This window comes from Tyto alba, unplaced genomic scaffold (assembly GCF_018691265.1).
Source record: "Tyto alba isolate M040663 unplaced genomic scaffold, T.alba_DEE_v4.0 Super-Scaffold_44, whole genome shotgun sequence".
Taxonomy (NCBI): domain Eukaryota; kingdom Metazoa; phylum Chordata; class Aves; order Strigiformes; family Tytonidae; genus Tyto; species Tyto alba.
In genome coordinates, this window is record NW_024881320.1 from 1,274,448 (window position 1) to 1,294,447 (window position 20,000).

A 20,000-nucleotide genomic window follows, 5' to 3' on the forward strand; every position below is an offset into this window, starting at 1 on the left:
TATCATCAGGTTAGAAGGGACCGTGGGAGGCCTCTGGCAACAGAGATGTCACAGCTTCTCACCTGCTGCACTGCTCTGGCAGTGAGAGTTACTGTCCCCACGCAGCGGGCTCCTCTCCACTGTGCCCAGCCAGGACTTGTCCCACCTCGCTCTGGGTGTGCTGGGGGCTCCGTGTACCCCTCTACCCTGTCACTGCAGAGCTGGAAGCTGGGGGCGTTTTTTCCAGCCAGTTCACAGGCTTTATTTCCTTAGAGGGAGGTGACCTGATTCTTCACAGAATGCATAAAGAGCTGACTTCAGCTGAAGGCCCCTGCCTGTGAGAGCTTTTATAAACCAGCATTTGAAACTAGACACTGCTGCCTTCAGCTACCCACCCCTCTCAAATAATTCCCTCTTCCTGATGCTTCAGCGTGTGCACAGGCTTTGAACTGTGCATGAAAGGGGAGGGGATCAAAAGAACAATCATTCAGTACGGATGGCTTAAAAGGCAGGTTTTAGTTAAATTTGTTCGCTGTAGTTATGTGAGTGTAAGTCAAAGCACAGCTTTACCTTTTATTGAATAATCAAGATACAAAAATGTCCCAGCACGCTCAGTGCTGGGGTGCCGCCACTCTTGGCGGAGCACGAGGACACTCTGGGTGCTGGAGCTTCACCTTGGCTGCGCAGAAGGTGCCGTGAGAAGAGCTGCAGCCCTGAGGCCCCCCCGCTGCAGGGAGCGGTCAGGACTCGGCGGCAGCCGGGCTGCGCCGCTCGGCGCTCACCTCCTTTCTGATGATCTCCAGGTCGTCACAGTCTTGGTACGTCGGCTCCTCCACGCAGTCCCAGACCTCAGGGGAGAGCTCCTCCAGTTTTTGCAAGGGAAACCAGTGGACGGCGGTGTCGTTAAACGTGTCCAGGTACCGAGGGTGAGTGGGGAGCGCCACTTCCTCAGCCCCTTTCAAGACCTAAAGAGCATTTGGGCAAAAAGTTACGTACGACATGGCAGAAAAGTTCCCCTAAGTTCAGAGTTGGTGAGGATGGTGTTACATTAATCCAGGCCCCTGCCTGCAGCATGGTCTGCAGGTAATGTAGAAAGATCCTAAAGCAATTCGTTTTTATATTGTAGCAGCCAGGAAAAAAGGCTTCAAAAAAATCACAGAACCATGGAATGGTTTGGGTTGGACCTTAAAGCCCCCACCCCAGTGCCATGCCCCGGCACCTTCCCCCAGCCCAGGGTGCTCCCAGTCCCGTCCAACCTGGCCTTGAACCCTTCCAGGGAGGGGGCAACCACAGCTTCTCTGGGCACCCTGGGTCAGCGCCTCACTGCCTGCACAGGGAAGAATTTCTGCCTTAGATCTCATCTAAATCTCCCCTCTTTCAGTTTAAAACCATCACCCCTCGTCCCATCCCCACCCCCTGACCCAGAGTCCCTCCCCACCTTTCCTGTCCCCCCTTTAAGCCCTGGGAGACCGCTCGAAGGTCTCCCCGGAGCCTTCTCTTCTCCAGGCTGAACCCCCCCAACTCTCTCAGCCCGGCCTCCCAGGGGAGCTGCTCCAGCCCCCCCCAGCATCTTCGTGGCCTCCTCTGGCCCTGCTCGAGCAGGTCCTTGTCCTTAAATACCACTCTCTTCTTTTCAACTCCAATTAATGTCCTTTCTCAAAACAATAATGTTAAAAAACTAGTGACTCATACCTTTGCTATGTAAGAATAATCTCTCTCCAATATTCTTGACAACAATCTAGAATGACACAAGGTAACCAGCATTAGGCACCATGCTCCTGTGAACTTCAGACAACTTTTTTGAACAGGGTTGTGGGATGGAAGAGGTAGGAGAGGGTTGATGACAGCAAGTTGAAAAGGAGCGAAACGTGGAAATCATTGTCTGAAGCAATAAGGAGTAGGGGAAATGGTGTTGGAGGCACCAGACCTGTCCCAGCGGGGAGCTGCACGCACCTTTCCTCGATTCCTTTAAAGCTGTTCCCGATGATGATCATTTTGGACAGGGCCCCTGCAGACCAGTTCCTCCACAGGAGGTTGTTGTACAAGGCTTTCCCGCAGTGCACCATGTAGAACAGCGTGGCCGAGCCCTCCACGCTGTGCTTCCCCTCCTGCCCGGGAACCCCGTGCTTCTCTGTTACAACCGCAGATGCCCCGTGCCCCCCCCCCCCCGCCCCACATCCCGGGGTGCTCTGGCTCGGGGAGCCCCACTGGGGGGTGGCCAGGGGCTGCGCTCTGGCCCTGCTGACCCCCCCCCCCCCCCTCACCTCATTGTCCGGGAGCAGCTGCAGCCCCAGTTGCCCCAGCGCTGCCGCCTCCAGGGAGGAGAAGGCGGGATCGAAGAGGCAGCACTGCCCGGGTGGCACCTGCGGGGACCACCCCCCCCTTGTTACAAAATCTTAGGGTTTCAAAAATTGCGTTTAACGATTTAACTAGATATGTAAGTAGAGCAAGTGCAATGAGTAAAGCTGGGCCGTAGCAACAGGGTGAGCTGTTCCCATGGGAAGGGATATGCAAGAGAAGTTGAGAAGAAAGGGAACATGCTGTGATGTGATGCTTTGCTCAGAGTTGTAACAGGGCCATAAAACATTCAAAAGAATACTGGGAGAGATGGTTCTAAGAGGAGAAAACAGAAAGAAAGTGTCATTTATTGTACTATTAAGTTGATTATCGCCCAAAACCCTGAACCGTGGTGACCTAAGAGCCCAGGTAGTCAGTAGTTTAAGATAAATGGCCAAATGACTTTGTAACTTTTATGAATATGTATGGTTCAGAGAATAAGGAACTGATAATCCAGTGGTGATGTAATAAGTAAAAACTAATAGTAACCAATGCAGGTAAAGGGCAGCTTTTGAGCAATTAAAAGCGGACAGTGTATGCACATAATGAGCAATTAAAAGCAGACAGTGTATGCATGCCTATTATAATAAAGGAGAACAAAGAACATTGGGGTGCAAGTATTACACAGTTTCAGTGGACACCTTTGGGCGTGATCCCGCGTCCCCGCTGTGCATCGTTAATAAAAGACCTCCCTGCTTCTCTGAGTTTGGGTGGGTGAGTTTTTCTTACCCTGCAGATTTGCAACATGCCCCCCCCGGCCCCGGTTCTCACCCCCAGCTCCTCCAGCAGCAGCAGCAGGAAGGCGAGTTGGTGCCGGGCGGCCGGGCAGGCGCCGAACCGCCCCAGCCCGTAGCAGACGCAGCGGGCGGGCGGCTCCGCGCTGCCGCTCAGCGGGGCCCGCACGGCTCCTGCGGGCGGGGAGAGGGGGGGTTAAGGGTGCCGGGGGCGGGGGGGGGGGGGGGGTACCGGGGCCCGCTCCTTTCCCCCGCACGCACCGGCGCTCGCCGCCCAGAAGCCGGAGCTCAGAAGATCGTCCCTGCGGGGAAGGGGGGGGGGGGGGTGCGGGGTCAGCGGGGGCCGCCGGAGCGGGAGCGCCCGGGGCGGGAGCGGGCACTCACCGCGCCTGCCGCACCCGCCGCAGCACCGCGCCCCTCGCCGCTTCCTCATCCTCCTCCTCCTCTTCTTCCTCCCGCCCGCCGCCGCCGCCGCCTCCTCCCGCCCGCCGCCATCTCCCGGCCGCTCACGTGCCGCTGTCATGTGACGGACGGGGGTGGGGCGTATCCCGGAAGCGGCGGCGGGAGGGCCGGGACCGCTCAGCCCCGGTGGCGGCGGATCTGCCCCCTCCCCACCCCCACCCCCACCCCCCCCCAAAAAAAAAAAACTACACGACACCCCCGGAGGGTGACAGCCCGGCACCCATGGCCCGACCCGCCGCGCCGGACCCCGGCTCAGCGCCGTGGTGAGCCCCCTCGCCCCGCCGGTCCCTGTCCCGCCCCCGGTCCCCTTCACCCCCCCCCCCCCCGGTCCCCTTTTCCCACCCCCCTCGGTCGCTGCCCACCCGGCTCGTCGGTCCTCAGCGGACACCGGCGCTGCTCCCGCCCGGCCGGGGCCGTGGGCGGTCACGCGTGGCGGCTGGCCGCCCTCACTGCTGCCCCGTTAATGCGCGTTTCTCCCCGCGCCCCCCCCCCCTTTTTTTTTTTTTGTTTGTTTGTTTGTTTGTGGTTTTGGTTTTTTTTTTTGGCAAGGAAACGTTCCCTGGCCCCGCTCGCAGCTCGGCGGGGCTCCGGCAAAGCCGGCGGCGGGACCCGCGTCTCCCGGGAACCCACGCAGGGTCCGCACAGCGAATCGCAGCGGGGGGACCGGTCGAAGGCCGAATTCTGCCTTTTTTTTTCTTGGCCAGACAGTAACTCCTGTTCTTCAGCTTCACCTGTTGAGCTGCCTTTTGCTTTTGTTCCAGGCTTGCCTGCTTTTGCTGGAAAGCTCTTGAGTGCAAAGCTTGTAATGAGCTGTAACCAGCTACTTAATAGTAACAGCAGACAAAATTATTACATATGTACATCCTTGCAGTGATGAGCTGAATAATGCTACGATGTAGGTCATCTGCAAAAGGAAACCTCCACCTTGTGCTCCTGTCACATGCCGTCAGCAACTTAATTAAAAGCAGCTGATTGTGGGAGCTGTTTGGACCACGTGGTTAATTTTAATGATCATTATCCCGTGTGTTTGGGATAGGAGAATATCTCACAAGCACGTATCTCCTTCCTCGTGTCTTAGTTGTAGAGTTATGGAGTCTAGCTTAAATTTAACAAAAGTGATCAAATTTAATAGTATGGGACCCTTTTAGTGCTCCTTTCATGTCTAAACTCAGTGTGATTGTGCAAGAACCATGTCTCTCTTCATTTGTAATAACTTTTATTGCTCCACCTGAAAGAGTAGGAAGGAGAGGGAGAAGCGTAACAGTTTTCAAATATAAAGTTGTTTCTGCTAATGCTTTGCTTTTTTAGGTGGAATTACTTTTTCCTTTACGATGATTCAAAGGTTAAGGAAGAAGGAGATCCTACAAGTGCCGGGATTTGTTATTTTTATCCTTCTCAGGTAACATTTGCTTTTATTTTGGTGCCTGTGTTGTGAGTCAGTGCTGGTAATTCTGGTTCAGGAATGGTCGGGCTTCCAGGTGGAGCTCTGGATTAATTCTTATTTATTATTCACAAAAGCTTTCTTAAAACTCATGCAACTAGAACCAGGCTTGGTGGCAAAAGTCCTTGGGCTTCTGAGTCTGGGCACGGTGGTGTTGCGCTCTGCTCCCTCGCTGTGGGTGCTGCTCAGTGGAGTCGCCCGGCTGGTGATGTGAATAAATACACGAGGGATGAAAGTGCCCCTATATAATTTCTAGGCCCTTGTGCTGCCTGAAAAAAAGCAGTCTGATTATTTTTTTCCCCAGAAACTTGCCTGTCCTACTGCATTTGATTTGTAATTGAATTGAACTTATAATTAATTTTTATTTATACCCAAATACAATGCTTTTGCCAAGTCCTTTTAAAAGGATTAAAAAAAAAAAGTCTTTCTTCCCTGCCTTCCTCGACAGACTCTCCCCGACCAGCAGGAACTGCTGTGCGGACAGATTGCCGGAGTGGTGCACTGCATGACTGAGATTTCTGGAGCTCCTCCAAGCCTCGTTCGCCTGAGGAAGCTCAAGTTTGCAGTTGTAGTGGATGGAGATTATCTGTGGGTGAGTTCTGGAGGCAGTCACAGAGCGAAAACAGTGAGAGAGTCCAAACTGCTGTATCAAACAAAGAGGTCTCTTTTTTTTTTTTTTTTTTTTTTTTTTCTTTTTTTTTTTTCCCCCAGGGTATGGGCTTCGCACAGATAGACCCGGGGAGAGCTAGGGTGGGAACTTGCAATGCACACAACTTTGCATTGCAAGGTAACTTAAATTTTATTTGCCTCAGCCTACGACTGCGTGATGTGGCAGTCACTTCAGCTGTTCTGTAAAAAGCTTCACGTGCCTCATCTGTGTGTCCACACCCAGCGTGTTTTCTTAGGATGTGCCGGGCAGTGGCTGTAAAGCATTGAGCTCTGTGTCATTATGTCTATCTGTGTGTTACCAGCAATGGCTGGAAACAGGATTCTGTGTGCTGCAGCTTATAATAAGGACTCAGTTTCCCTATTTTGATAGTCTGATTGTTCTTTCCTTCTAACCCCCAGTATTCCCTGCTGCAGAGCTTTGTCACTGTCAACAGACACTTAGTACATAAGGAGCAGTGTGCCACAGAGTTGTGACAAAAATGCCCCACACCATCCCCTGGAAATTGGGGTGTCACTGGTCAGACCTATTTAATTGGCAGTGCTGCCTGAGCCCTCTCTGAGGCACAAAGCCTGATGCTTCTGTTTCGGCAACTCAGAAATTAAATGAAGCATCTTCATCACTGTAAATGATGAGTGAATTTGAATATTTTTAAGTACTTAGTTTCAGGAAAACATTCTTAGCTATTAGAGCACCATGCTAGGTCATCTAACGTGGGAAGGGAGTGTGTCTAAAACACTGGATTTCTGATATCATTTATTTATTCTGTCTGTGCCAGGGCTCTTCTGTGGGTATTTTTGAATTTCCTTTTCATCTGACTTGTGAATCCGGGGGATGTCTGCCTGCCACAGAACTGCCTGTATGCCTTTGATACTCATTTAAAAGCGATAAGAGTTGTTCTCACCTGCTGTGCCTGGGTTTTGTCAGTAAACATTCTTCATTCACAGCTTTCTGTATTAAAGGTTCTGGGCTGTGCTGTTGAGCTCCCTGATGTCAGCTGTAGGCGGTTTCTGGAGCAGCTGATCAGCCTCTTCACCTTCTACAATGGACCTGTGCACCGTGCGTACATGGTAATGAAAGATTAGCAGCCCTGATGTTTCTGCTTAGGAAGAAATCTTAAACACTTCCCATATTGGCCAAGCTCTGCCCAGGCATGTGCACGCTGGCATGTTCCCTTACGTTGCCTTCCTGCTAGCAAGAGTCAGAGCAAGCTCACGTATTGAAGAACTGGGAAACTGAGACTTGGAAAGGTGTACAGGCCCATCCTATTGCACTGAGGTACTGTGGGTATCTGCTAAAAGTTCCCTAGGTGTTCAGTCTAAAGCAGTTTCCTCTCTATACCATTATCCTCCTTCTCCTCACAAGATAGGGCACATAGGTACCATCCCAGGTTGATTGCATCTAACATCCTGAATGCATTAAGGCCTGCGCAGTGACGGCCGTTTGGATTTTTGTTGTCCACAGGCATTTTCTCAGGAGGAACTGAGCAGACAGTGGGACAGATACATTGAACATATCCAAAAAAACACCAGTGACCTCCACAAGATTTTCAATTCTCTCTGGAATCTGGACAAAACCAAGGTAAAAGCCTGTCCTCTGCAGTGTCTGGCTCTAGAGCTGCCCTAGTGATATTGGGTTTGTGTTTATTTGCTGCTTTGAGCATTTTCCAGCATTCTCTGGACTAACTTCTTGCGGTTCTCCCTGTCTAGGTAGACCCCCTGCTTTTACTGAAAGCAGCTCTCATCTTGCAAACTTGCCAGCGGTCTCCCCATGTCTTGGCAGGCTGCATTCTCTACAAAGGCTTGTAAGTAACCAGGCATTACCTAAAGGGCTATCCTACACATTAAATCTGCCCCTTCCCAGGGCTGTGATCCTGGGAGCAGAGCGAGGGCACTGGCCATACACACAGGGCTGCTCCTTGTTACTGGCAGGAACATGAATGCTTCAGGTAATCCCTGTCTGCTGGTGTGTTTCAAAGAGGAGAAATGGAGTTTGTGTTTATCAGTAGGAGAAATTGGAAGCGTGAGGAAAGTCAGGATTTGGGTTTTAGTGGTAATCTGCTGTCTCTGATATTTAGCAGGACCTGAACACTGAACTTCTTGGACTTTTTAGGTGGAAGTCACCAAGAAAAAGAAAGGTGTTCGAATATTATTCTTTCCCTTTAGCGTTCTCTTTGCAGTCTTGCAAATCCAGTGCACGTGTGTGTCTGTCTGTATTTTTGACTGACATGTTAGCCAGGACCACTGTCCATACGGGTAGAATGCCCGCAGAAGAACGAGCCAGAATTTCCCATGAGAAACGCTGGCTTCTTTCAACCGAAGATTAAACATAGCTGACAGTGCTGCAGATGTGGCACTGAACGACATCAGGGAAAGCCTCAAAGGTGGCCTTGAAAGGCAGGAGGTGGGGGATTCTGAGAACTTCTTGGCAATAACATTCAAGCACCGTTTCTTTTGGTGTAAACTGTTCCTATGACACCTTTTACAAGCGCTGGCAGCGTGCAACAATGTGTGCATCTTGCCAGGTCTGACAGAGGCAGGCCAGGCATTTTTAAGGGAATGATCTCATACCTGCAAGCAGGACGCTGAGCACGAGTCTCTGCATCACATTACAGCTGGCAGCATGTTGCAGTGGAAGTGGATGTCTGACTTGAGAACGGAGCCTTGTCCTGTGTCTGCCCGTCACCAGTGTGCGTGTGTGTGTCCTGCTGTATCGCTGCTCTGTCTGCTAGAGACTTCACCAAATGTCATCGGAGTTCTCTGAACTCTGAATCTTACTACAACACTGGAAACAGCTTTGTACTTGAGCTACACTTCCCCTTCTTTAGAGTCTTTTGGAGATTCTCCAGAATGTGGATCTCAACAAGATGTAAATGGAAAGACAGAGAATACCTTTGGAAGCCCTGTCCAGGGGGCCTCTGTTGCAGTACTTTGTGTGCTGGTTTTTCCAAATCTTCTCCACTGCCTGCAGCTCTTCATGGGGTGGCAGGAAGCCTGTGTGGATTGGTCTACCAACATCATCATTGGTCTGACTCGGCAAAACCAGATTTGTTGGCCCAAAGTAAATGCCAGCAGGCGGTTTTCCTGAGTTTAGAGTGGAACTGGCCCAAAGAAAAGAAAACGAGAGTCCTGACGGTCACTCCATTTGAATTCCTGTTGCGTGGGGATGTGTTAGCTCCAGCCCGTGTCTGGGGCTGGCCCTTCAACCCTTGCAGAGGTTCTAGCAGGACTGGGAGAGGGGGGTGCAGTGGAACCTCGGAGGCTCCCCCAGCGATCTCCCAGCTGTGAAGTGGGGCTCTGCAGCTCCGTCGCTTTTGCTCAGAGTACAAGTATCAGTCTGGTGTGAACGTCGCCGCTGGCCCTGCCTGTCCTGGGGCACTCGTGGTGGGAGGCTGGGGCTGAGCTCCAGGAAATGCCGCGCAGCTCACGGCTGACTTTCTTCTGTCCTTTCAGGATTGTGAGCACCCAGCTGCCACCTCCTCTTACTGCCAAAGTCCTCCTCCAAGGCAATGAGTTTCCAGGCCAGGTATGCTGCCAAACATTCCCTGCATGCAGAAAACCCTCCTGTGAGGATGTGGTGTGGGAGCTCCTGTCACATAGATCCTACGTGTGCTCTTGCTGGGAAGGACAAATATTGATGCCTGTGCTAAAACTCTTTATTGGTTATAATTGAGTAAGGCTTAAAGACTTCTGCATTAGGAACTTGATTTTTTTTTTTTTTTTTGGTATTTAAGTTACTGAATTAATGAGTTCTAATCTGTGTGATGTCTTGATTAGCTTTTTATCCAAGCTTACGTATTTAGCACTAAATATACAAAATAAATGTCTGAAAGTGACAAATAGATCAATTTCTGTTGCCATTAAAACCTGTCAAAAGTAATTATTTATGTGGTCGAGGTCTTCTACACAAAAGATAGGAAGAAGGCCTCTGGCTGAGTGAACAAAGTTTTTTGTGCCCAGAGCAGGCAGTAATAGCAAATTGTTGTATTTGTCCTTGTGTTCAGGTGTATTTTGGTTCCTGGAAAGTCCTCTTGACTTTGAGGGCTACCTAAGGGACAAATCACTGCCCGGCATGGTAAACCAGTCATTGCATCTGCAGAAGGGGATGGTCTGGGGTCTGCTGTAGTCACAGGGAGGCCGAGGAGGCTGGAAGAGATGTCCTGGTGGCATCGATGGCAAGTGTTGAGTCACGCCACAGAGCTGATTCTTGGCTTTTCTTTCAGGGTGAGCCTGGAGGTGAGGAGCAGCGGGAGCCTGGTGAGCATCCAGCTGCAGAGTGCTGGTTGCCAAGTGCACAGCAGCAGCATATGGGCAACCTTCTGGGGTTGCATTCTCCACAGTGAGAGCGTGAGCTGGTTCTCTGGGATTCCCGTCAAAGCTCTTGCTGGGTGCAGGAGTATATCCCTGAGGGTGTTGCTGCCACTAGTCAGCATGTGCCAGTGGGTGTTGTGCAATCAGAACTAGTCCCTTTGGCTAAGCAAACGAATATGCTCTTTTGGGTTTAATTATCAGTTCTGCAGATTCCCAACATGCCTGCTTTAATTCCAGTTACCCATGTGCCTACTTGGCCACTGACAGAGCCCTGAAAACAGATGGCTGATGCTTTCAGTCCAAACCTTCAGTCATCGTTCCTGAGCGTCAGTTTATAGATATTCTGCCAGGATGGTTAGGAAAAAACACCGAGGGAAAATTTAAGTGTCAGGCATTAAGGGTATGAGAGAGGTGGGAAAATGCTGCCTAGGCAGACATGGTCAGTTTGTGGTCACCCAGGATGCAGGGGGATAGCATGCCTTCTCCTCCTGCAAAAGCCTTTGGGCTGATGGAGTTTGGCTTCTGTTCTTTATGCTGGGGCGTGTTTATTTAACCCTCAAACCTCCATTGCTCTTGCAGATTCTCCGCTGCCGCAGGGTGTCCGTATCATCCCCGTATTTCTAACAGAAGATGAAGTCTCAGTGCTCCGAGACTTTCCAGTGGAGTGGATGACTAGGTAGGAAATCAATCTGGCGCATGGAGAGGCTTTTGCAGCAAGGGAGGTGATGCGGTGCTGTGTCCTCACTAGCCATCGTTACTGTTTTCTCTGATACTAACTCAAAGTCTGTCATCTGGCTGCTAAAGCTGCCTGAGGTTTTTCAGGCTGGACAGAAGTTATGGTGGCCATCTCTCTAGTGTGAAGCAGCCTAAAGCAGAACTGTTTCCCGAGACCAGCTGTGACCTCCTGTTCTTTCTCAGCTCACAGTGCTGCCTTTGTGCTTTGTAAGGAACAGAATAGCACTCCCAGGAGTCTGCAGTGTAAGAGGCCCATGCTTTTCACCTGTGTTGGCGCATCCTTTTCTGAGATAGATTCACCTATTGAATGCTACCAGGAGGTGACACTGTTATTAGGCATGTAATAACTCCAAACAGATCCTACTCAGAATTTTAATCAACTTGTCATCTCCCACTAGGTCATCCGTGTCCCCAGCAAGCCCTAGAGAAGAGAAGAATGCTCTCTGCTCCCAGGCAGTTTCAGAATCAACAGGAGACCTGAATAATATCTCTGTGCAGGAGTGCCCTGAGCAAGCTTCAAGCACAGCTGCACCAGAAGATGCTGTGCAATCAAGCAGCCTTGCAAACACAGGTCCTTTGAAGGGCTTCCCCGAAATGGAAGCCGGTACAAAGAATTCTCCAACTGCAGGATTGAGCAGCCCAGACAGCAAAAGCTCAGAGTTCAGTAGAAAAGCACCCTTCCCATCAGAGAGAGACACAAAGCAGCTGCCGAGCCCTTCCACACTCCATACTGCTGAATATGCTCAAACTGCAGGTCTGTATCTGGAAGGCTTTTCCTTTCCAAATCCTTACGCCCAGGAGCAGGAGAGTCAGAGCATGGGCAAATCCCTCGTGGACTCTGATGTTGAGCAACACGGTTTCCAAAGTGATGCAGCCAGTGGCAGCCCAGCTGTTTGCTCGCCTGCCCAAGAGTTGAGCAGAAGGAAAGCAAGTGAACAGGCCGAGCAAGGGACTCTGAGCCAAAAGAGTGTCTCTGGAGAAAGCAGTGGTGCAGCTGGTGGCAATGTGAGGGGTTTGGATTGCCCAGCCCCGGCGGTACAATCAGAACTCCAACAGAAGAGTCAGCTGCCAGCTGTAGAGGCTCGGGAGAGTCTGCCCGGTGACCCAGCAGAGAGCACAGACTGTCCCCGGAGCGGGGAGAGCGGCTGGCCGCCTCGGGGGGACAGCCTGGGAGCCCAGGCTGGTGTGGAGTCAGGCAAACGGTGCAAACCGGTTCAGATGAGCTTGTATGTTCACTGCATTAAGGGGCTCGTGCTCTGCCTGCTGGCTGAAGATCACCTCCGCGAGGACCAGAGCTCCACTGAAGACGTGGTAAGTGGGAAAGCTCTTCCACACCTGCAGATACACTCGCTGCTGCTCGTCCGGTGGTGGGGACGGGGGTTACGACTGAAGAACGCGTGTTGGATCGCTGTTCCCATCTCTTTCCTCACCTGCTCTGTGTTAGGCAAGGCAAAGCCATTTGGCTCGGGGTTCGTCACCGCACCCAGTGCTACGTGGGAGGCTGTTCCCAAACGTCAGGCAGCGAGCCTGAGAGGTGAGAGCGTTGTCTCACAGGCGACTCCTGTTGCCTGTTGTTGTCTGTCGGTGCCAGCGCTGGAGCAGAACGTGTAGGTGTGCCCGTCAGACAGCCCTGCGGGCTGCCAAAGGCCTGTGCTGGATTTGGGATTTGCTGGGAAACCCCCATCGGTTTTGTAGTGCTTTTTGGAAAGCAAGGTTTGTTCTCTCTTTAACCTCCACTTTGCGTGTCACAGCTTCTCACTCTGGAAGCACCAGAGAGACGTGTCTGGCAGCCAAGTCCCTGAAGCGTTTCCTTTCTGCGCGGAAGTCTGGCTCTCTCTGTCCCCAGCCTGCTCTCCCTGGAGCTGCTTTCCGGGGGCCGGAGCGAAGGGTGCCCTTTGGGTGCTGCAGATAGGTGCTGTGTCAGAGCAATCCCAAATCACTCTGCTGCGGGATTTGCTTCGGTGCACAGGCTTCCCTGCCAACCGGCGTGGCTCATGGGGCTGCAGGGGAAGGACGTGCCGTCCCCCAGTGTTTCCCGGTGAAGCATTAGTCTGCAGAGCTGGAGCTGCTGCCTGGCCTCTGCTTCCCTACCAGGGAGCTGAGTCAAAGCTGCAGAGGCCTGCTTGATATGCCAGTTGCCATAGGAACAACCTAATTTCTTTAACCATCAGACTGGAAGGTGGAGGGAAGCTCAGACTAACGCTGGCTCCCAGCATTAGCAAGGTTGCTCCTTTTACTTCTGAGCTCTGGGACTCGGAGGCTGTGGCTGTGACCCCCCTCCAGCCCTATAAACATGGGGACGCCACTTCCACACAGCGTGTGAGAATTGGCGTGCCCGGGAAGGGATTGCTGCAAAATCAGCAGAGGCCAGGAGGTGCAGCCGTGGGCTTTTGCGCCAGATGAGGCACCTTGCTCTGTCCCCTTTCTGCTTGTTTCCAACAGGCAGCTGTACAACGGCTCCTGCTCTGCTGTGTCCTCTCCGGTTGCGGGGAAGGAGGGAGGGGTGGGCAGGTAGGAACTGATGCTCCGGAGAGCTGAAGGGTGTCCTCATTGCACAGGCACCCTCAGCTTCTCTGGGATTTCTGCGGTTGCAGCTCTGCTGTGCTCGGAGGCGGTGCGGTTCCCGGCAGCCCGTGTGGCACCAGCAGCTGGAATCCAGCCTCTGCTCTGCTTCATGTCTAACCTGCCGTGAGAAGCAGCGTCTGAAGGATGTAGCCAGCGTGTGAAATGCCTCACCGGGGGGTGGGGTTAGCTCTGCTAGTGACATGTTGCACGTCCTCCTCCCGTCAGATGCCTGGGCAAGGCCAGCCGTGCGCCCGGCCTGGCTCAATTTGTCATTCAGTTCATTAAGTCTCAAGATCAGCTGCCTGACACTGGTGCACGGCATTTCAGTCAATTTTCCTTTATGCATTGCCCGGGGGGTTCCAAAGCCCAGTTCCATCCAGGTCCCTCTTTTCCCAAACACGCTGCTTCCATCTCACATACTCTTGCTTTGGATCTCATCTTGGCAAAACTACTTTCCCACAGCTTGGATTTTGACTGTGGTTGGGTTCTTCCACCTCTACCCTTCCTCTGGGCGCAGGTGTGCATTATCTGTTGGGAGAGATGCACTGCGTGTCCCGGCAGCCCAGGAGGAAGAGAATTGTTCGGGGAGGTAGAGCCGGGCTCTGCCACCAACGTCGTGGTGGATTTGAGGCGTAACCTCAGTTTGTCTGTTCCTTTGTTTATCTGTAGATTAAAAATGACCCTCAGCTCTCAGGGATGTCAAAGCTTAGTTATAATTAATGTTTGTTGAATGCTTGGAGGCCCCTGAATGACACCAAAGAAGGGTAAAATATGCTACTTGTGCAGCTGAGAACAGCGAGCAGTACCGATCATCCCTCTGGGAGGGCGGTTTCCAATACAGGCTTTCCCTGCAGAGCAGGAGGCTTTGGAGGCTTGCAGGCTCGCTTTCTGCCTGTCTTTAGGTCTTATCCCTTCATTTCACTGCACAGAAAAGAAAATCTGTTCCATGACCAGATGGGTCAAGGGTAGGCCAGGCACTGCTGTCCTGCTGAACTGAGGCTTGATCCTCTCCGTGGCAAAGGAAAGCCCACGGGCAGGCTGGAGGATTATGGAATTAATCTTCCCAGCCCTGTCTGGGAGGCTCAGCAGGGTCAGAGCAGCTGGGCTGCTCCGAGTCCAGTCGGGAAAGCAGCTTGGCTTTCATGTTAGTATGTTGTTGTGTGAATCCATTGCTCTGTGCTGGGCCTGTTGTTACCCCCCAGGTGAGGCTGTTTCCTTGGCTTTTTGTTTTTTTTCCTTCTGGTGATATCCCAGTGCCCGCAGTCTGCAGCTGGCCAGAAGCTCAGCACAGAGGCTGGGTGCCCATTGGAAGATTTATGCATGTGTTGAGAGGGTGCTGCAGGAAACACTGCAGGCAATTAAATCCATCCCAAGTGTGTGAAGCTGCATCCGGTGTTGTAGTGTCTGTCTGGTGTAAGAAGGGCTGGTAAACAACGAAATATTCCTTGCTGTGGCTGAAAGTCATGGCCGGGATGTGGAAATGAGCCCTGGAGAGTAATGTTTGATGGTAAATTAATGGAGTCGTGCATTTCCCTGTAATTAATAGCATCAGGTGGTTTAATGGCTTATTTTTAGGTTGGAGTGCCCTTTTCTGAGTCCCCATCTCACTGACTTGTAAGCTGAGAGACTTGCCTGCTCTCCTCTGTGCCCGTTTCTCAGCCGTTCCTGGGGGGAGTGTGGAAGGGTCCAGCCCCGCTGTCATCAACATCGGTCACCCCAGCTGCCTCCGGGACCTCCTTGGAAGTCTAGGCGAAGCAGGACTTCAGCTCTAACACTTGCCTTTTTTTTTGCCCTGTCTGCAGTACCACAGCAGTCTGGCTTCTCTAAATGGCCTTGAGGTTCATCTGAGGGAGACTCTGCCCAAGGGCTCCTCATCCTCAGCCAAGACAACTTACAGCTTCGCTCACTACGACTGCGTTCAGAACGTACTCACAGGTAAGCCTTCATCTTGTGGAGCAGCAGCTGCTTCAGAGGGGGAAACAAGGAGGAAAGCAGGGTTTATGGTCACCTTTTCTCATGCATCAGGCAACTTCTCAGAAACATTGCTTGCTATAACTCCTACCAGACAGCCTAGATATAAGGCCCTGTTGAGGGAGCTTTCTCTTTTCCAAGTTTATAATCTGCTGAAGCCTTGTTGATCGCTTTGCTTGGATGAGAGCCAGAGGCTGCTGGGAGATGGAGCAGCTGCCACCGGCGTTTTGCTTGGAAAGATGTCGCTTGGGATTCTGCTGAGGGCCAAGTCCGAGGACAAGACTCGATACCCTCTTCAAACCCGCCCTCCTTCCCCCAGCTTCATTCATCCCTGGTGTGATGCCTTTTGTCCTGCGGTACAACAGAGTTGGCTACCAGAAAGCAGGAACTGGAACAGGTAGTAGCCAGCAGTTCAGAGACTGCTGCCCTGATTGATGGGTAGACCACTGACATGCAGAAAGCCCTGTGTTGCTCCAGTTCCTTCTAATGTTTCCTTTTCTCTGGCAGCCTCACAGGCAGTGTCCCACCTCTCTGCAGCTTAGAAGTGCTTTAGGGAAAGAGACAAACGGCAGTGATTTTAGGGAACCCAGGTCTCAGGCCACCTTGTCACCCCTCTGACGTGTGGGGTGGAAAGGTACGCCGGGCTTTTGTTTGGGCATGGCTGAGCAACGGTGTGAGCCGCTGTCTGGTTTCACAGGGGTCACACTGGGGCTTAGGGTGTCACCTAGTCTGTAGATAGCGTCTGTGGGAGAGGCCCACAGCCTTTTCCTGCCCCAAAAATGGGGGCACACTCCTCTACAGAGCGGGCTTTTAACCTGCAGCCTTACTCCTACTCCGCAGCCAACCTGCCCCATACACCCGGCCCTCTGGATCGGCACTTCCTGAGAGCTGCCACGCTGATCCACTCCGACTTCCACCAGCTTCCGACTGCTTCAGAAGTGATCGTTAGGTAAGGTGTGCTTCTAACTCCCTCCTCTTCCAGGCGCAGGAGTGCTGTGTGGCATGCAGAATAGGCAGAAGGGGGGAACCCCTTTTCTAAGGCTGGCTGAGGTTTGGCACGCGTTGTAATCACACCGGTGTCTCTTGTTGAGGGTCAGTCACGTCGCCGTATTCCCTGAAGTTCTCTTAATGTTTAATATTCTGCCTGCAGTGTGATCTGGGTGTTGAGATGCAGTGTGTTCTGGGCTAGGATAGCACCAAGGCGAGTGACCTGAAGGCACAGCCGAGTTGTGCCACGGGTTTGGATTAAGATATAACGCTAGAATATTGCCAGTTCCTGGCACCATAAGGTTCTAAGACACAGTTTTAAATATAGCTGTTCTTAATAAATTTGTGTCTCGGCTGGGAGCCAAAGGCGCCCAGAATTGGCAACCCAGATCTTGTTTTCTTGCACGGCTTGTTGGGTTGGAAACACACTGTAGTGTGCGTGGCAAACTCAATTGTAATGCGCCAGGCAAGATGGTCTTATCACAGCCAGAGCCCTCCCGCACAGCCGTGGCTAAAGCTGATGTGGGGCTGCAGCACTCCCCCGTTCCTGTAGCTTGATCGCGGGGAGGTTGGCTGTGTTGTGAGTGTGCAGAGATTCTGCTTGCCTGGCCACACTTGTTTGACCAAAACACGACGAAATAAAGATGCTTCTGGGAATTACTCGGTTTCACTTCTCTGACACAGCTTGCCAAGGAAATGTGAATCATCCACTTCGATGCTGGAGGACTCCTTGTTTAGCGTTAGTTTGACTGGCTCCTTAAATCCTATACCGGCTAAGCTTGGCGTATTCTGTGTTGCCCCAAAAAAAGCAACTCCATGTGTGAATCAGACTGAGTAACAAGATGACTAAAACTGCTTTCTTTTACGGGGAGTTGTCACAGAAGGGTGTCAGCAAACATATCAGTTGCTGCTTTCCTCCGTCAAAGAGGAATGCAGAGTCCTTTGCTTTGCTCCCTGCCAGCCTTCTTGCAGGTAAATACCGAGTGGTAGTTTTTAATCAATGACTTGAGTTTTCGTGGTTACGGTATCTGACTATGGTGACTGAACAACCTCGTATGGTTCCTGCTGCAAGGGTGCTTTGCTGGGATTTGCTTACGGACAGCAGCAGTGAAAGGTTCCTCCGGGAAGGAAGGGATGTTAGACACGTGGAGTATTTAAGTACCAGCTCTTGATGTACTGGGCTGGTCTGCCAGCAAGGGAACTACTCAGAGGATGGTTCCATGCAGGAGTGTTAATGCCGCTTGGTAGGTCCCAGAGGATGAGACAGAGGACACTTTCTCTTTTCGGGTGCCAGGACCCTTGAGCAGGAGTGGCTGGTTCCCTGTGGCCCTTCAGGCAATGTACTGCAGGGCTTTGGGGCCCACTTTAGCTCTGCATTCCTTTGCTCCGCTGAGAGACCTAAAAGTCCCTCTCAATAGGTGGGAGTCTGGTGCCACAAGCATCCCAATGCCCAGCCTGGTGAGTTGAAGTGGATCTTGCACAAAGCCGTAAATCCTGACCGCTGCCTTCTCTCCTGCCCTGCTAGGAACGCCTCCACGGCCGTGTACGCCTGCAGGAGCCCCGTCCAGGAAACCTACTTCCAGCAGCTGGGTACTCCACTCCGCAATTCAGGTGTCCCCAACCCTCAGGACAGTGCGTTCAGCTTGCCGAGCAAGGCCAAGCAAAAGCTGCTGAAGCATGGCGTGAACCTGCTTTGATGCACTGAGGCAACGTGTCTCGGCCCGTGCGGAAAGTTAGTTCGTCTCCAGTATGTAAAATCTCAAGGCTTTTTATTCTGTAGGAGGCACGAGGCTCTGCGCTATGTCTGGGGGGTCTCCAGCCTGCCTTGCCCTGAGGAAGGGGCACTCTTACTGCCCTGTTCCTGCAGCACACTTTGTGCTAGCGCGGGGTATTGTTGACGTTAGCACTTACCAAAGACTGAAGCTAGAACATAGCTGTGGTGGGGTGCTTGGTTTACATTGACTCTAGGACTGTTGCTGGGGCTCTGCCGCCACAGGCAGAGGCTCCTGGAGTGCCTTGACCTAAAGTAAAACTTCTTCTTGCTCTAAGCTACACCGACACTGGGCTACTGGGCAGTGCTGGCTTTCAGAGGTGTCAGTCAGACACTGCATCTGCCTGGGCTTCAGCGCCTACATTTGCCCTGGGCAGACTTGGGCTTTATTTATATCTCTTGATCTATAGAAATGATCCCCTGTCACAGCAGAGCCCTGATTAACAGAGCCTGCGTGTTCTCAGACTAACTGGAATAGAACAAGTGCTGCAAACCTCAGAATCCTCCTTCAGGTGCTGTCTGGAGGTTTTTATACTGTAGCTGAATCTGGGAGATCCTTGTCCCTCCCCGCCGGCCTGACCGGTGACTGCGGCGCAGCGCTGCCTTCCCCGCTGCCCACCGAGGCAGCTGCAACCTGCCGGCCCCTCTCGGGGGTCCGTGGGGGTGGTGGCATGAATGCCCTGCACCTCCTGCCTGCTCCTCGGCCTTCTGCTGCCTCCCCTCCCTCCTCCTGTTTCACCTCCTTGCTCTCGCTGCTCCGATTCTCTGTGCTGCCTTGACAGCAAAGGCGAGGGGGAGCCCCTGAAGCTAACGGGACCAAAGAGGTTTTGTATCTCCTCGGCGGCTGTTTTTCCACTCAGCTGGTGTGTGAGTGTGCCCTCTCAGCTGCTGCTGGGGGGGTTGGTGGTGGCAGCTTAGACTCAAGGTACCTGCGTCTGCCTGTGCTGCGTGTTTCAACGCCCGCTGCTGTTACATACACACACACACATCGCTGTGACTGTGAAAATAAAAGAGAGTCTCCAAGACTCTTCCAGTGTCAGGGGCTGGAGTCCGACTTCACTGCTTGGTCGTCGCGTTTGTGATTCCTGGTGTGAGGGCTGGGGGCTGGGTGACCCGTTAGCCCCAGTGAGCTCCGTGCCGAGGGCCAGTCCCTGCGCTGGTGGGGTTGAACGGGCAGGGCCTGTTGCTTCGATCGCTCCTGCAAAGTAGCTGCTCGTCAGGGTCTTAGAAGGTTGCTGAACGTGGACGTGTTACCGGCTTTCCTGTGAAACGGGGAGCGGGCTTTGCGTCAGTGTTGGCGGGGCCCCCCCAGGAGCTGGACACGGTAAAGTCACCGTCGTCGCAGCTTCTCGTCCCGCTCTGCCCTCGCAGCGCTCCTCTGCAAACCGTGGCTGGGAAGCTCGGTGCGCTCCGGAGGAAGAGCCAGCTGCTTGCTGGGCACGGATTGCCATCTGCCTTCCAGCTCTGGCAGCTGAGGAGGTGTTTCGGCAGCAGGAGGAGCCGTGTGGCGGGGGACCCTGCTGCTGCCGCCCTCCTCCCGGAGCAGCGGAGCTGCTCTGCACCGGCCCACCATCGGTTGCCCGTTGGCTGGCGGTGGTGTAGATGTGAAACCTCTTTGGAAAGCCTGAGCTGCAGCCGTGGGGGGAGACTGCCCGCCTCGGTGGTACCCCGCTGCTGGGGGGGGTGGGGGGGGGGGCACAGGGTGAGGCACTGCTTCCCAGAGTTACGGCTGAGCTGCTCTGGTCCCGGAGCGCGGCACAGAGAGGCGGCCGGCGAGGGGCGAGGTGGTGGGAGAAGGCGGGAGGGTGGATGGTGGGTGCTCCAGGCCTCTTGAGATGCTCTGGGCTCCTCTGGTGCTGAGCCAAGAGGCTCCCTCTGGTAGACAGTGCTCGGCCTGTCTCTGCATGCTCGCAGCGCAGATCCAGCTTCCCTCCGCGGCGCTCGGGAGGCGAGGAAGCCTCGGACTGCCGGGAAGAGCAGCGAGACAGCAGGCAGAGCTGCGAGGCTGCTCCAGGCTGCTCCGCTCCCCCGAGGGAGATCC

General features: G+C 53.1%; 2 protein-coding genes across 3 annotated transcripts; one reads left to right on the forward strand and one right to left on the reverse strand.

The window, feature by feature from the left end:
* Positions 1–476: 476 nt before the first annotated feature.
* SRRD (SRR1 domain containing) lies at positions 477–3,736 on the reverse strand. Its single transcript, XM_042805638.1, has 8 exons — positions 3,733–3,736; positions 3,435–3,555; positions 3,312–3,352; positions 3,088–3,224; positions 2,244–2,342; positions 1,933–2,087; positions 1,672–1,717; positions 477–944 (listed from the first exon to the last, which is right to left on the reverse strand). The coding sequence occupies exons 1-8, from the start codon at positions 3,734–3,736 to the stop codon at positions 720–722; spliced, it is 828 nt and encodes a 275-aa protein (XP_042661572.1). The 3' UTR covers positions 477–719.
* On the forward strand, positions 3,598–18,998 carry HPS4 (HPS4 biogenesis of lysosomal organelles complex 3 subunit 2). 2 transcript variants are annotated; one of them, XM_042805194.1, is made up of 13 exons: positions 3,598–3,775; positions 4,821–4,911; positions 5,402–5,545; positions 6,568–6,690; positions 7,085–7,201; positions 7,330–7,424; positions 9,073–9,145; positions 9,843–9,876; positions 10,510–10,606; positions 11,064–11,976; positions 15,033–15,165; positions 16,042–16,150; positions 17,714–18,998. In XM_042805194.1, exons 1-13 carry the CDS (start codon positions 3,735–3,737, stop codon positions 17,883–17,885), a joined length of 2,142 nt encoding a protein of 713 aa, XP_042661128.1. In that variant the 5' UTR covers positions 3,598–3,734; the 3' UTR covers positions 17,886–18,998. The 2 variants fall into 2 exon arrangements, with proteins under 2 accessions (XP_042661128.1, XP_042661129.1); XM_042805195.1 differs by having other exon boundaries at positions 6,583–6,690.
* The last annotated feature ends 1,002 nt before the right edge of the window (positions 18,999–20,000 follow it).

Bases quoted from the DNA above. Each gene is read 5' to 3' on its own strand.
- HPS4 (XM_042805194.1), top strand. From the start codon at position 3,735: ATGGCCCGACCCGCCGCGCCGGACCCCGGCTCAGCGCCGTG. The intron at 3,776-4,820 runs GTGAGCCCCCTC...TTGCTTTTTTAG, and splicing joins GACCCCGGCTCAGCGCCGTG to GTGGAATTACTTTTTCCTTT. The intron at 6,691-7,084 runs GTAATGAAAGAT...TGTTGTCCACAG, and splicing joins CTGTGCACCGTGCGTACATG to GCATTTTCTCAGGAGGAACT.
- SRRD (XM_042805638.1), bottom strand. The intron at 2,088-2,243 runs GTGAGGGGGGGG...GTTCCCGGGCAG, and splicing joins AGCTGCTCCCGGACAATGAG to GAGGGGAAGCACAGCGTGGA. The intron at 945-1,671 runs GTATGAGTCACT...AATGCTCTTTAG, and splicing joins ATTATTCTTACATAGCAAAG to GTCTTGAAAGGGGCTGAGGA.